The 16,336-nt window shown below is 38.4% G+C and overlaps 1 protein-coding gene across 4 annotated transcripts in view; it reads left to right on the forward strand.

The window, feature by feature from the left end:
• Nucleotides 1-16,336, forward strand: part of SPIDR (scaffold protein involved in DNA repair) — a 575,751-nt gene that overhangs the window by 43,724 nt on the left and 515,691 nt on the right. For all 4 annotated transcript variants that reach the window (XM_081070679.1, XM_081070676.1, XM_081070677.1 and 1 more), the window contains one exon: nt 15,857-15,934. In XM_081070679.1, the coding sequence (XP_080926805.1) occupies nt 15,929-15,934 (6 nt within the window). In that variant the 5' untranslated portion in view covers nt 15,857-15,928. The remainder of the gene's footprint in view (nt 1-15,856; nt 15,935-16,336) is intronic.

Genomic DNA, 16,336 nt, shown 5'->3' on the forward strand with positions numbered 1-16,336 from the left:
ATGTCGTGAATCAATTCAAAATGTTTACCTTTCACGGTCATTTTTACTTTGGGAAAGAGCCAGAAGTTGCACGGTGCTAGATCTGATGAATAAAGTGAATGAGAACACACCAGAACGTTTTTATTTGACAGAAATTGTTATATACCAGAAGTGATGGGTGACCATTAAGCGTTGTCCTGATGGAGGGTGATTTATGGCATACTTTAAAACGCACCTTTTCTCAACCATAGTTCACACCTGACTGACTGCACCGAACAAAGTGAAACTTGTTACACACTGTTACTAAGGTTTGATGGTTCTGCTTCCCATATTTAAGATCCCTGCCTTTCCACTAGGTGGCACTGGGCAGTTGCATTCACCGTATTTCTTGATCACATTGCAAAGGCTCCATGTCACACATCACTTCTGGTATGGCTATTTTTGTTAAATAAAAATATTACCGTGTGTCCTCATTCACCTTCTTCACTGGATCTGGCACCATGCGACTTCTGGCTCTTCCCCAAAGTAAAAGTGACCATGAAAGATAAACGTTTTGAATCAATTCAGGACATTGAGGCAGCCACGACAGCATAACTAAAGATACTCATGAAAGAGGACTTCCAGAACTGCTTCAGAAAGTGGTAACAACGATGGGCTAAGTGTGTTTGAAGCGAGGGGGTATATTTTGAGGGGGGTTAATGGCAATGTGTCTTACTATAATGAATTTTTTTGATTTAAACATCCACCATATTGTTTGATCACACCTCGTATGTTGCTGCTTAAATAAAATTGGGGTTTTATTAGTAAGGAAGAAGAGGGGTTGGGTATCAGGTAGGCCATGGACTCTGCTGCCACAGTCAGTTACCCTGTGGGTGCGCAGGAAGAATAGGGACTTGAGACTTCAGGGATCTCATCTGTGTCCTGACTGTGTGATATTGGGAAAGCAAGTAAACATGCTGAGCCTCAGTTTCTGCATCTAGAAAATGGGCATAAGAATATGTGCCTCATTGGATTATTGCAAGCTAAAAAAAAATAATAAAATTGCTTAGTTCAAAGGCTTACACTTAGTAGATACTTAATTGATGATAGCAATTGCTATTATGTCTGATGGGAAAAAGAACTATGTGAAAGCCTATTCTAAGTTCTGCAGAATGGGAAAATTTCCTATAAATAAGAGACAAACACTTTAAGCCATATTACTATATCACTAACATCTTCATGCAAATGAAAATAAAATTTGTCCAATTTTTAAAAATGCATAAAACACTATATTATAAAATAACCTGGCGCACATCCTATTGTAATATCATAATCTTCTAATGGTTCTGCAAAATTTAATATTTATTATTATTAGTGCCAAATGCTGTGATTTTCAAAGATCAATTTATTGTCATTTCTAAACTATCATATTGCATAGAGAAAATAGTATTTTCCATTACAGATGTGGCTTGTACCTTTCTCTAGATATTTTAAGTGTAGTCAAATTTAACTTGGAGATAAAAAGAAATATTAAATAATATTAAATAAATTAAATGTCAATTTATTCAATTACAAAAGATAGTTTTGGAATATTTACCCATGCTAATATATATTTTATCCACTCTGCTATATTTTCCATTCTGTGGAATGGTCACTATATTCTGAAAGACTGGAAGAGCTTATAGCAGTGAAAGTTGCTTTATTTATAGCATCAGAAGCTTGTTAAGGCATGAAAGTATTGTTAATAATTTAACAAAAGCTTACAAATAGAAATTGTTAGCAAAAGAGATTCAAGGCATTTCTTAGAACTGGTTCATTTTTAAAATAGTAGCTTCTAAAGTATTAAAGACAGGCTATTAACAGAAATTTTAGGGTTTGGAAGTAATATTTTTAGCAGAGCTGAGAAGCAGAAGTGGGGCAACATACTTTTGAAAAGTGTGCAAAAAAGGCAGAGACATGTCTCTCTGTCCTCATCTGTTAGGCACTGGGAATCAGAGAAGACTGAAAAGGGGAGGAAATAGAGGAGATAGAAAGGGGTGAGAGAAGTCAGCATATGAATGTTAGGAAAGGGATCTGGGTGGAAGGTTCAAGGGAGATGAAAGAAGATAAAAACTTGAAATTAAAAGAGGCTGGAACCTTTGTACATGGTGATATTCTTAAAAAGGCAGAACTTTAAAAAATGTATTTACCAAACAAAAGGATACTATGAAATAAAAAGGAAATAGTGTATATTTTTAAATAGCCTGAAAAAAATTTCTTTTCAAAATTTTTGTTGTTTGGGTCAGAAATCTCCTGCTCCTTGTGAGGCATTACTGAATTTTTAAAAATTGTATGCTGACTTGGTTTTCTCCCTGTTGCCCCATGGGTTTCTTAAGGTCAGACCCTCCTCATTTGCTCATCTTTAAATCCTAGGTGTATTAGTTTGCTAAGGCTGCTATAATAAAGTACCACAAAGTAGGTGGTTTGAACAGCAGAAACTTACTATTTCACAGTTCTGGAGGCTAGAAGTCCAAAATGAAGGTATTGGTAGCGTTGGTTCCTTTTAGGATTTGCTCCCGGCTTCTTTCTTAATTTATAGTTGGCTGTCTTCTCCATGTGTCTCTTTACATTATCATCCCTCTCTGAATGTCTGTTTCTGTGTCCAGATTTTTTTATTTTTATAGGGATAACTGTATTAAGGGCCACCCTAAAGCCCTCATTTTAACTTAATTCTGTGAAGACCCTATCTCCAAATAAGGTCACATTCTAAGATGCTGAGGGTTAGAACTTAAACATGTGAATGAATTTTGGGGCGACATAGTTCAACCTGTAACACCAGGTTCTTACACATACCTGGCACACAATGGACAACCAGAAATGTTTACAAATGTATGGTAACTATTACTATAGTCTGGCTAATGTCCTTTCTAGAATTTCACTGGTATGGGTCCTTGATTTCAAGGGCACCCCTTTTCAGCAAATAAAAGGATTTATTGACTAATAAATTGCTGGTAGTGGTTTTACTTAGATAAATTGTATAGTTAAGTGCCTATTATTCCTGGGCTTATGAATTTCATGAATTATAGTCACGAGAATTGGGATAACTTTACTTGCTGTCTTAGTCCATTCAGGCTGGCAAAAATACCATAGACTGGGTGTTTTATAAACAGCAGAAATTAATGTCTCATAGTTCTGGAGGTTGAAAGTCTAGTATATTTGGTGTCTGGTGAGGACTTGCTTCCTGGTTTTATAGATAGCATCTCCTTGCTGTGTCCTCACATGGTAGAAGGCTCCAGGGATCTCTCTGGGGCTTCTTTTATAAGGTAGTAATCCCATTCATGAGGGTGGATCCCCCAAAAGTCTCACCTGTTAACATCATCACACTGGGGATTAGGTTTTAACATGTGAATTTTAGGGAGACACATTCAGTCTCTAGCATTCTGCCTCTTTTTGATTTACTTTTCCAGATGCATAATACTGAAAGAGATTGATAATGTCTTTAGCAAGTAAGTACACAGCTTAGTTTTATTAGCTATTTAAATCAGTATGAATTCTTAGGTTATTCTGAATAGTTTATTTTTAATTTTATATTTTGAAGGGTAGACAATTTTAGTAATTCTAGATATTCATGGATCAAAGTAAGTGTTCAGTAAATGTTTATTATTTCATGTTTTTGTGCATTTGTAAGTGCTGTTTTTTCAGATACCATTTTGTCAGTGAATCCTCCTTTTTGGATCAACACAAGGTGGAATATTCACTTTTTTGTGCTACCTTTAATATAGTGTTTAGTGTTGCCTTTCAGATCATGTATTCCTTGAGCTCAGGAGTTTTCTTTCCTCCCCTCCCCTCCCCTCCTTTCCCCTCTCCACCTCTTCTTTCTTTCTTATTAGGTTCAGATATATAAAACAACATAATAATTAGACATTTACATTCTTCAAAAAGTGATAACCCCGACAAGACTACTACCCATCTGACACTGCATATATATAGCTAGTATAATCCAATCATCTACATTCTGTATGCTGTACTTTACATTCCATGACCATATCCTGGGGGTGCCAAGAAAATGTATACACACTTTAAGAGATGTTATCTGTGTATTACTTTTCGAAGTTGAATTACGGTAGCAATGTGTGGCGATAGTCAAATGAATGCTAGTGTCACCATGTGACAGGCAGGACAGTCAAAGAAAATGGTGGAAGCATGATTGTTTTGGAAGAGTGCAAGACCATTTTGAAGTGGTATTTGAAATTTGAGAACGTTCTCCTGACTTAACACCCCTTGACTTCTACCTGTGGGGGACCTTAAAGGTAGTGGTATACTGTAGAAAACTGGCTACACTGGTGGTACTTCGGGAAGAAATTGAAATGGCATGCACAGCGATACAAGTGGACACTTTGGTCAATGTTGCTCAACCAGTAGTTCGCTGTAATCAGAAGTGTCTGGACGCTGATGGTAACCATTTTGAGTACCTCTTGTAATTGCAGAAGTCAAACGTAACTTCTATTCATCTTTTGTTACTGGTATATATTGAGTATTACAATTTTAATACAGTTTTCCTTTCTTAAAATGTGTATACATTTTTTGGGCATCCTTTGTATTGTACGTGTGTGTGTGTGTGTGTGTGTGTGTGTGTGTATTTTATTAAAGTTGACATTCAATATTATTTTATATTAGTTTCAGGTGTACAGTGCAGTGGTTAGGCATTTATATAATCTATGAAGTAATCCCCCTGATAAATCCAGTACCCATTGGACACCCTACATAGTCTTTTCAACATTATTGACCATATTTCTCATATTGTATTTCACATCCCTATGAGGATTTTGTAACTACCAATTTGTTCTTTCTAATCCCTTCAACTTTCTCACTCATTCCCCAATCCCCCTCCCATCTAGCAACCATCAGTTTTTTTTTTTGTTTGTTTGTTTTTAAAGATTTTATTGGGAAGGGAAACAGGACTTTATTGGGGAATAGTGTGTACTTCCAGGACTTTTTTCCAAGTCAAGTTGTTGTCCTTCAATCTTAGATGTGGAGGGTTGCTGTTCAGCTTCAAGTTGTTGTCCTTTCAGTCTCAGTTGTGGAGGGCGCAGCTCAGCTCCAGGTCCAGTTGCTGTTGCTAGTTGCTGGGGGCTCAGCCCACCATCCCTTGCCAGAGTCAAACCGGCAACCTTGTGGTTGAGAGGATGCGCTCCAACCAACTGAGCCATCCGGGAGCTCAGCGGCAGCTCAAGGTGCCATGTTCAATCTTAGTTGCAGGGGGCGGAGCCCACCATCCCTTGCAGGACTCCAGGAGTTGAACTGGCAACCTTGTGGTTGAGAGCCTGCTGGCCTATGTGGGAATCGAACCGGCAGCCTTCAGAGGTAGGAGCATGGAGCTCTAACCGCCTGAGCCACCGGGCCGGCCACAATCTTATCAGTTTTATTTTCTGTGTCTATCAGTCTATTTTTGTTTCGTTTGCTCACTTATTATATGTGGAATCTAAGGAATCCACATATTATAAGTGAGATCATATGGTATTTGTCTTTCTCAGTCTGACTTATTTCACTTAGCATGATATATTCTAGGTCCACCCATGTTGTTGCAAATGCTAAGGTTTCATTTTTCATGTCAGAGTAATACTCTATTGTATATACGCACCAATTCTTCTTTCGGCACTTGTCTATTGATGGGCATTTCAATTTCCATATCTTCACTATTGTGAATATTGCACTCTTATGTGCAATAAACATAGGAGTGCATATATTTTTTCGAATTAGTGTTTTGGATTTATTTGATCCAAATAAATACCCAGAAGTAGAATTGCTGGATCATAAGGTAGTTATAGTTTTAATTTTTTGAGGACTTTTCAGACTGTTTTCCATTGTGCCTGCACCAATTTGCAATCCCACCAACAGTGCATGAGGGTTCTCCTTTCCTCATATCCTTGCCAACACTTGTTGTTTGTTGGTTTATTGATGATAGCCATTCTGACAGGAGTGAAGTGGTATCTCATTGTGGAGTTTCTTTGCATTTCTCTGATTAGTGATATCGAGCATCTTTTCATATGTCTATTGACCATCTGTATTTCCTCTTAAAAGAAATGTCTATTCATGTCCTCTGCCCAATTTTTAAATTGGATTGTTTGTTTGTTAGGTGTTGAGCTGTGATTTTTTTATAAATGTTGGATATTAATTCCTTATCAGATGTATAATTGGCAAATATGTTCTCCCGTTCAGTAAGATGTCTTTTTGTTTTGTAGATGGTTTTCTTTCCTGTAAAAAGCATTTTCGTTTGATGTAGTCCCATTTTTTTTTGTTTTTCTTTGGTTTCCCTTGCCAGAGGAGATATATCAATAAGAATACTACTAAGGGTAATATCTAAGAGTTTACTTCCTATATTTTCTTCAGAGTTTTAAGATTTCAGGTCTTACACTTAAGTCTTTAATCCATTTTGAATTTATTCTTGTATATGGTATAAGAAGGTGGTGCAGTTTCATTGTTTCGCATCTATCTATCCAGTTTTCTGAACACCATTTATTTAATAGACTGTCTTTACCCTAATGTAAATTCTTCCTTCCTTTGTCATAGATTGAATGACCATATAGGCATGGATTTATTTCGGGGTTCTCCATTCTGTCCCATTAATCTTTTCTTCTGTTTTTATGGTAATACCATGCTGTTTTGAATACTATAGCCTTGTATAATTTGATAACAGGTAGTGGGATACTTCCAGCTTTGTTCTTCTTTCTCAGGGTTGTGGGGGAAACCCCCAAATAGGGGTCTTTTATGGTTCCATGTAAATTTTAGGAATATTTCTTCTACTCATGTAAAAAATTTTGGTGTTTTGATAGGGATTGTATTGGGTTGCTTTGGGTAGTATGGACATTTTTACTATCTATGATCATGATATGTGTTTGCATTCATTTGTATCTTTAATTTCTCTCTTTAATGTCTTATAATTTTCTGAGTGTAAGTCTTTTACTTCCTTGGCTAAATTTATTCCTATTTTGTTTTTTTGATGTATTTATGAATGGGATTGTTTTCTTAATTTCTCTGATGCTTCTTTATTGGTATATAAAAATATTAATTTTGTATTCTGCTACTTTACTAAATTCATTTATCAGTTCAAATAGTTTTTTGGTGGAATCTTTGGTGTTCTCGATATGTAGTATTATGTCACCTGCAAATAATGACAATTTTACTTGTTTTTTCCCCATTTGGAGGCCTGTTATTTTTCTTGTCTAATTGCTGTACCTAGGACTTCCAGTACTAGGACTTCCAGTTGAATAAAAGTGGTGAAAATAGACATCCTTGTCTTGTTCCTGGTCTTAAGGGGAATGCTTTTAGCTTTTTCCCGTTGAATATGAAACCCCGTTTTGGATTTGTCATACGAGGTCTGTCAATTAAGTTTGAGAACTCATCTGAGAAAAAGAGGTACATACCTCATTGCTGAATATCACCATTGTCTTCTTTGAAGTATTCCCTTTGGGAAGCTATGCACCGACGCCAGTGCCTAGTCCACCCTTCAAAGCAGTTTTGCAACTCCTTTTCTGGAATGGCCATCAGAGCTGTTGTCGTATTACCCTGAATGTCCTGAATGGCATCCAAATGTCTTCCTTTCACTATTTTTTTTATCTTTGGATAAAGAAAGAAGTCATTGGGGGCCAGATCAGGTGAGTAGGGAGGGTGTTTCAATATAGTTATTTGTTTATTGGCTAAAAACTCCCTCACAGACAGTGCTGTGTGAACTGCTGCATTGTTGTGATACAAGAGCTGTGAATTGTTGGCGAAAATTTCAGGTCGTCTAACTTTTCATGCAGCCTTTTCAGCACTTCTAAATAGTAAACTTGGTTAACTGTTTTTTTTTTTTTTTTTGGTTAACTGTTTATGGTACAAATTCATAATGAATAATCCATCTAATAACAAAAAAGGTTAGCGACATCATTTTGACTCTTGATTTGGACTGATGAAACTTTTTTGATTGTGGAGAAGTGGCTGACTTCCATTGTGTAGTTTGACGCTTTATTTCAGAGTTGTATTGGTACACTTTCGTTTCATCACCAGTGATAACATGGCCTAAAACATTGTCTGGCCTCCCCAAAATGTCTTGGCAAACTTCGACTCTCCTTTGCTTTTGTTCATTGGTTTGCTCCTTTGGGACTTTTTTTTTTTTTTTTTAAATGGGGGACATTGGGGAACAGTGTGTTTCTCCAGGGCCCATGAACTCCAAGTTGTCCTTCAGTCTAGTTATGGAGGGTGCAGCTCAGTTCCAAGTCCAGTTGCCATTTTCTATCTTTAGTTGCAGGGCGTGCTGCCCACCATCCCATGCGGGAAGTGAACTGGCATCCTTGTTGTTGAGAACTTGCGCTCTAACCAACTGAGCCATCCGGCCACCCGCTTTGGGGCTATTTTTGCACACACCATTCTCATGACAAGATTTTCAGTTAAGATTTTCCTAACTGTTTCTCTGTTGATGTTTACTTGGTCTGCTGTGCTTCTCAGTCAGCCAATGATTTCGATGCATAATTTGACAAATTTTTGCAATGTTTTCGTCAATTCTGCTCGTTACTGGCCTCCCTGACCTTTCTTTATCAGTGACTCATTCTCCTTAGATAAATGTTTAATCTATTTGAACACTGTCGTTTTCTTCATGGCATTATCCCCATAAATTTGGACAGATTTCGCTTCCACTCTTGACAAGTTTAACAAGAAATTTAATGTTTGTTCGTTGCTCTAATTCAAGCTTAGTCATTCTCGTGACGGTACACAAAAAACACGCAACAACAATAATGAACGCCACTCTGCAAAACACCGCCACAGGTCGGCAGGAACACAGCTGTGAGACACTGATATACCAAGTTTATGATACCTTATCGTGCTGTTCATAAAGTGCTGCCAATGTAAGTGCTTGGTGGCAAATTTGTGAACCTACTTGTCAGGCCTTGTATATGGCCTTTATTATGTTGAAATTTGTTCTCTGTATTCCCACTTTGCTGAGTTTTTATCATAAATGGATGCTGGATTTTATCATACACTTTTTCTGTATGTAGTGATATGACCATATGATTTTTATTTTGTATTTTGTTTATGTGGTATATCACATTAATTGATTTGCAGATACTGAACCAATCTTGCATAGGAATGAATCCCACTTGATCGTGATGTAAAATCTTAATGTATTGCTGAATTCGATTTGCTAATATTTTGTTCAGGATTTCTGCGTCTATGTTCATTAGGAATATCGGTGTATAATTTCTTTCTTTGTAATGTCTTTGTCTGGTTTTGGGATCAGGATAATGGTGGCCCGGTAAAATGAGCTTGGGAGCCTTCTCTCCCGCTGGACTTTTTGGAATAGTTTGAGGAGAATAGGTATTAATTCCTTTTTGAATGTTTTATAAGATTCACCTGTGAAGCAATCTGGTCCTGGACTTTTGTTCGTTGGGAGATTGTTCATACTAATTTAGTTTCATTGGTAGTAATTGGTCTCTTCAGATTTTCTGGTTCTTCTTGATACAGCTTTGGAAGATTGTATGCTTCTAGAAATTTATTTATTTCTTCCAGACCGTCTAATTTGTTGGTGTATAGCTGCTTGGAGGATTTTCTTAAAATTCTTTGCATTTTTGTGGTGTCATTTGTCTCTTCTCTTTCTGATTTTACTTATTTGGGTCCTCTCTCTTTTTTTCTTGGTGAGTCTGGTTATAGGTTTGTCATTTTTTAAAATATATTTTCAACAAACCAGGTCTTGGTTTCACTGATCTTCTGTATTTTTATTTTTTTGGTCTCTATTTTGTTTATTTCTGCTCTGATCTTTATTATTTCCTTCCTTGTACTCACTTTGGGCTTATTTTGCTGTTCTTTTTCCAATTCTCTTACGTGTAAAGACAGACTATTGGTTTGCAATTTTTTTTGTTTCTTTAGGTCGGTAGGTCTGCACTGCTATGAATTTCCCTTTCAGGACTCCTTACCCCATGTCCCACAGACTTTGCACTGTTCTGTTTAGATTTTCATTGGTCTTAAGTTATCTTTTGATTTCCTCCTTTATTCTCATTGTTGATCCATTCGTTATTTAATAGCATGTTGTTTATTCTCCATGTGTTGTGTGTTTCTCAGTCTTTTTTTCTTATAATTGATTTCTAGTTTCATACCACTATGCTCAGAGAAGACACATCATATCATTTCAGTGTTCTCAAATGTATTGAGACTTATTTCACCTAACATGTGGTCTATCTTGGAAAGTGTTCAATGTGAACTTGAAAAGAATGTATATTCTGCTGCTTTGGGGTGAAATACTCTAAAAATATCCATCTGGTTTAGTGTGTCATTAAAGACCGCTGTTCCCATATTGATTTTCTGTTTGGAGGATCTGTCCATTGGTGTCAGTGGGGTGTTAAAGTCCCCTACTTTGATTGTGTTACTGTTGATCTCTGCCTTTATGTTGGTCGTCAATATTTGTTTTATACATTTAGGTGCTCCTATGTTGGGTGCATAGATGTTTACTAGGATTATGTCCTCTTGTTGGATTGCTCTTTTTATTATTATGTAATGTCCTCCTTTGTCTCTTATTATAGTCTTCATTTTAAAGTCTGTTTTGTCCAAGCTAAGTATTGCTACCCCAGTTTTTTTCTAATTTTCATCTGCCTGAAATACATATCTTTTCCCATCCCTTTTCTTTCAGTTTCTGTGTCTTTCGAATCTGAGGTGGGTCTCCTGTAGACAGCATATACATAGGTCTTGTTTTCTTATCCACTCAGCTACCTTATGTCTTTTGATTGAGGCATTTAATCCATTTACCTTTAAAGTAATTGTTGATAGGTACATGGTTATTTCCATGTTATTCATATTTCTGATCTTTGTTAGTTTGTTTTTTGTTTTTTCCTTTCTTCTGTTCAAAGAAGTACTTTTAACATTTCTTGTAATACTGAGTTGGTGGTAATGAATCCCTTTAGTTTTTCTTATCTGGGAAGCTCTTTATCTCTCTTTTAAGTTTAAATGATAGCCTTGCTGGGTAGAGTAATCTTGGTTTTAGGCCTTTGTTTTTCATCACTTTGAATATTTCCTGCCACTTCCTGTGGCCTGCAAAGTTTCTGTTGAGAAATCAGCTGATAGTGTTATGGGAGCTCCCTTGTGAATAACTAATTGTCTTTCTCTTGCTACATTTAGGATTCTCTCTTTGTCTGTAACCTTTGCCATTTTAACTATGATGTGTCTTGGTGTGGGCCTGTCTGGGTTCACCTTGTTTAGGACTTTCTGTGCTTCCTGGGTTTGTATGCCAATTTCCTTCACCAGGTGAGGGAAGTTTTCGGTCATTATTCCTCAAATACGTTCCCGATCTCTTGCTTCCTCTCTTTTCTTTCTGGTACTCTTTTGATATGAATGTTGTTATTCTTGTGGTTGTCCCACAAGGTCTCTTAAACTATCTTCATTGATTTTTATTTTTTATTTTTGTTGTTCTGATTGGGTGTATTGTGCTATCTTGTCTTCTAAATCACTGATTCTATCCTTTGTGTCATCTAATCTTCTGGTTATTCCTTCTAGTGTATTCTTCATTTCAGTTATTGTATTTTTTATTTCTGACTGGTTCTTTTTTATGGTTTCTGTGTCCTTCTTTATGCTATCTCTTTGTTGAAATTCTCACCAAGTTCCTTAAGCATTCTTATAATCAATGTTTTAAACTCTGTCTCTGGTAATTTTATTTAGTTCCATTTCTGGAGGTTTTTCCTGTTCTCTTATTTGAGACATGTTTCTTTGTTTCCTCATTCAGGCTGACTTTGTGTGTTTGCTTCTGTGTATTAGGTAGAACTCCTATGTCTCTCAGTCTTTGCTCTGTGGCCATGTGTAGTCTGTGTCCTGTGTGGTTCAGTGGTGCAGTCTCCCTGATCTTCTCTGAGTGTCTTCCAGGAGTGTCCCTTGGGTGTGTGTTCTCATGGTGTAGTTGAGCCTTGATTGCTTTTGGTGTGTCAGTGGGTGGGATGGACTCTCAGGCTGACTGTGACGATTGTCTATGGCCATATTGTGTGAGCTGCTGTGTGGGGGCTGACCCCTCAGAGGAGTATTTGTCCCTGTGGGCTCTTGTGCCTGTTGAGACCCCCCCCCTTTGGGTGTTCTGCTTGTGGGTCTAACCAGGTAGTGCTCCAATGTGTTCTGAAGCTGGATTCTGGGTGTGTTGTTTCTTGTGTCTCTTGGGACGGGTTCCTCTGCAGGGCAATTTCGCTCTTGCCTGTTACCGCCTATGGATTTCTGGTAGGAGCCACAAAGCTATATGTGTTTGGCTGCTGTCTGTGCTGGACCTGGAGGCATGTGGGGGGTTGCCTTGCCGTGAACCGTGGCTGCCACCAGTTTTGGGCCTGAGGCAGCTTAGCAAGAAGCTGAGCGCTCCCTAGGCTTATTGCTCCCTACTGGGTCCCCGTAAGGCTCAGCTATTGAAAGACCCATGGTAGGTGTGTGGGCCAGGCTCATTGACCCAGTTTTGAGAGTTCCCTCTGTGACGCAGCACTACCTGGGTTGGGTGGAATCCAAGAGAATCATGAGATGATGGCTGATGATTTTAACAATGTTAATGCAGATTGAATTATTACACCAGTGCCCGGCCTGTGACTACTTTATACTGTGCCTTGAGAACATCACAGCCAGCAACCGTTTCCCTGGGACTGGCCTGTGACCATTTCGTGAAATGTCCTTAGAACACCGCAGGCAGCCACTGATTGCTTCAGGCTTGCAAATCCCTTAGAGCTGCATAAGAGTAACTGTGGAGCAGGTTTTAGGTCACTGTCCACCACCAGAAGCTCTGTGGGCTATTGAGGGACTTCCACTGCTGTAAAAGGCTTCCATGGCTTGTGGTGTGGGGCTGGCCTCCCAAGTGCAGAAAGTGCCCCTGACAATGCAGCTATAGATGGATGGGGTGGGGTTCCAGGGAGCTAAGGGTTGTGGGTGGTGGTTTCTACAAAGTCAGTCTAGTCTCGGCTCTCGTATCTGTGCTGGATCTGGGTCTACCCTGCAAAAATGTTCTGAGAATACTGTGGCCAGGCACCGCCCACCTCAGACCTGCAGGTTTTTGAGAGCTGCCTGAAAGATGCTTTTGTGCATGTCTTGATTCTCAGCTCAGCAGCTGACATTTCCTTGGCCACACGGGCCATCTGCACCTGCAAAAAGGCTTCCACAGCCTGTTGGGTGGGGCTGGCATGCCAGCATTTAAGAGTGTCCCAGGCAATGTAGCACGTGATGTGCAGAGGGCTGGGACCCAGGGCGTCACCAAGGCTGTGTGTACACATGGATTCCACCAGACCAATGCAGTCCCAGACTTGGCCCTTTGGGGGAGGGCTCAACACAGAAAAGATGTCATCCTCCTGTAGGCTACATGTGTGTCAGGCTCTACACATGGACAATCATGGCTCCTGTCCCTCCAGCCCTCGCCTCAAAGCCACACAACTCAGTCTTTCCCCTCATATCTCTGGGCCTCCCAAGCAACTGGAGACCTGTTGAATGTTTGCAAGTAAGTGAGTCTGTGTACGGTACGGGCTCTGGGTTTCCAGCTATTTTCCATCTCACCAGGACGGGCAGACAGAGTCCTTACTGGTTTTCACTGCCAGATATGAGAAGTCCTCTTCCCAGAACCCTGGGAAGGACCCCTGGGTTGGGGAGCCTGGTGTGGGGCTGGGACCCCTTCCTCTTCACTGGGTTCTTCCGCCACCGAGGTATTCCTCCCTGCGTTCATCCACTATCTGTGGGTTTGGGGTCAGCTTGTTTTGAGTCTCCGCTGCTGTTACCGGTCTTGATGTGGCCTCTTTTTTTCATATTGTTTGTTACAGGATTTCTCTTCCGCTAGTCTTCAGATGATACTTGAGGTTGATTGTTGTCTAATTTATTTGTAATCTTGGTGTGATCCTGGGATGCAGTAGGCATAGCGTTTACCTAATCTGCCATCTTGGACCCTCCTGCAGGAGTTTTCTTATTTTTCTTTGTTTCATCAAGGTTTAATGTATCAGAGGTGTTTTATAAGTATGTATTGAATGAAGCTATTTAACTTCTGAACCTGTTTCTTCTTCTGTTAAACTGAATTATAACATCCAGTCTCTTAACCTCATAGTATATTGAAATGTGGCTAAGGGACTTTTTGTTTTTAAGTTTTATTATTGCTCAATTATGAATATGAGTAGAAAAATAGATTTTTATTAGGTATGTATTTCTTTTCTGATCAATATCAGAAAAGTTTCCTCTTGACCACCAATTCCACTAAGACAGAGTAGTAGCCCCATTCCTTTTTGGTTTCCTGCTTATCAGAATCACTAAAAAAAATAAAAAATAGTGATAGAACTAAATGCTGTCGATCATGTGGAGAAACTGGACCACTCACACATGGCTGGTGGGATTGTAAAATGGTACAGACTCTCTGGAAAACAGTTTGGCAATTTCTTTCTTTTTTTTTTTAAATTAAATTTTATGTTGTTGTTTTGTGTTGTGTTGTGTTTTGTTTTGTTTTGTACAGTGTGTTTTCTCCAGGACCCATCAGCTCTAAATCAAGTCGTCCTTCAGTCTAGTTGTAGTTGTGAAGGGCGCAACTCAGCTTCAAGTGCAGTTGCCATTTTCGTCCAGTTGCCGTTTTCAATCTAGTTGCAGGGGGTGTAGCCCACCATCCCATACAGGAATCAAACCGGCAACCTTGCTAAAAAGCACGCACTCTAAGCAACTGAGCCATCTGGCCGCACACCTACCGGCAGCTCAGCTCAAGTCTTTGTCCTCAATGTAGTTGAGGAGGGCGCAGCTCACTGGCCCATGTGGGAATCGAACTGGCAACCTTGTTGTTTACAGCACGCGCTCTAACCAACTAAGCTAACCGGCTGCCCCTGGCAGTTTCTTATAAGACTAAAGAATTACCATACACCCCAGTAGTCATAACCTTAGACATTTATCCTAGAGAATAAAAATTGTATCTTCCTAAAGTTCTGTAGAGAATGTTCATAACAGTTTTATTTATAATAACCCCAAACTGGAAATAACACAGGTATCCTTTAATGGGTGAATGATTTAACAAACTGGTATGTGGTACGTTCATACCATGGAATACTGCTCTGTAATAGATAGAATGTAACTATTGATACACATAACATATATACACAAGAACTTGAATGAATGTCCAGGTAATTACGCTGAATGATAAAAGCCAATCCTAAAACATTACCTAATATGATTCCATTTGTATATCATTCTTAAAATGACAATGTTATAGAAGTGGCACAACTGATTAGTGGTTTCCAGTGGTTAGGAGTTGTGGTGGGGAGGGGGGTTATGATGTGGTTTAAAAAGGTAATACAGTATATCTCCTTAGTGATGGGATTTTTCTGTATCTTGATGGTGTCAGTGTTAACATTCTGGTTGTGATGTTGTACTGTAGTTTTGTAGAGTGTTACCAATGAGGAACTGGGTGAAGCATCTATTATTGCTAATGTGAGTCTAATATCTCAAATTAACAAGTTTAATTAAACAAAAAAGTTTGCTATTAAGTGTTTTAAACACACTGCTGCACCAGGGCTCTTAGTATGGCAAAAGAGGCACACAGAAGCATTTTTATTACACATAAGTTTTGTTTTGTGTTTTGTTTTTTCTTTGCGTTTCATTAAATATTCTAGGAAGTTATATAGCTCTCTAATTATTTCAAGGTAATTTTTTTGTTTTTATTTGTGCTCCAGTCATTTTCCTAGTCTCTCATAACTTGTTTGAATCAGATCTACTCCTTTTTCTTCTTATAATTTGGCTTTAATTTAAAGAATCTTAGCCAGGTTGCACATAGAATTTTAGGCGGGAAGATTTGACATAAGACATTGCCTCCACTATCATCAGAATTTTGTGTAATTTGTGACTTTGGCAAAGTAACGTGCATAAAATCTCATTTTGGTAACCATATAGTTGATCTTTTTAAATATATTTTCTTTTTCTTTAACAGAAACTACCACATCTAAGAGTACCAGTGGGCTTACGGATATAACATGGAGTTCCAGTGAAAGTGATCTGTCAGATGAAGGTAGAACACTTTTTAAGTCACTGACAGATAATGGATATGTGGTTATAGAAAAGACAGGTTTTGTAACAGGAATATTTTATGTCCAAAAGATGGGCCCACTGAAGGTAAATTGATAATTTTATAAGAAATTCAGTTTTTATTGTATATTGGGTTCAATATTGGAAAAAACTTACATTCCTTTTCTAATACTTAGCATTGATTATGATCATACTGAGTCCCAGCCTCTAGGTTAACTTCAGAAACGTTTTCTCATTTAATATTTCTCACAGTAGCTCTAAGAAATAGACATTAGCAGTAGTATTTTTACCATTAGTAACTTAATCTTGAACATGTTAGAATTGGGATTCCATTTTGGGTTTGATGACAAAGCCAGTTCTCTCAACTGACTACTTAATGTTACAC

The sequence above is a fragment of the Rhinolophus hipposideros genome, assembly GCF_964194185.1.
Source record: "Rhinolophus hipposideros genome assembly, chromosome: 13".
In the NCBI taxonomy this organism is placed as follows: Eukaryota; Metazoa; Chordata; class Mammalia; order Chiroptera; family Rhinolophidae; genus Rhinolophus; species Rhinolophus hipposideros.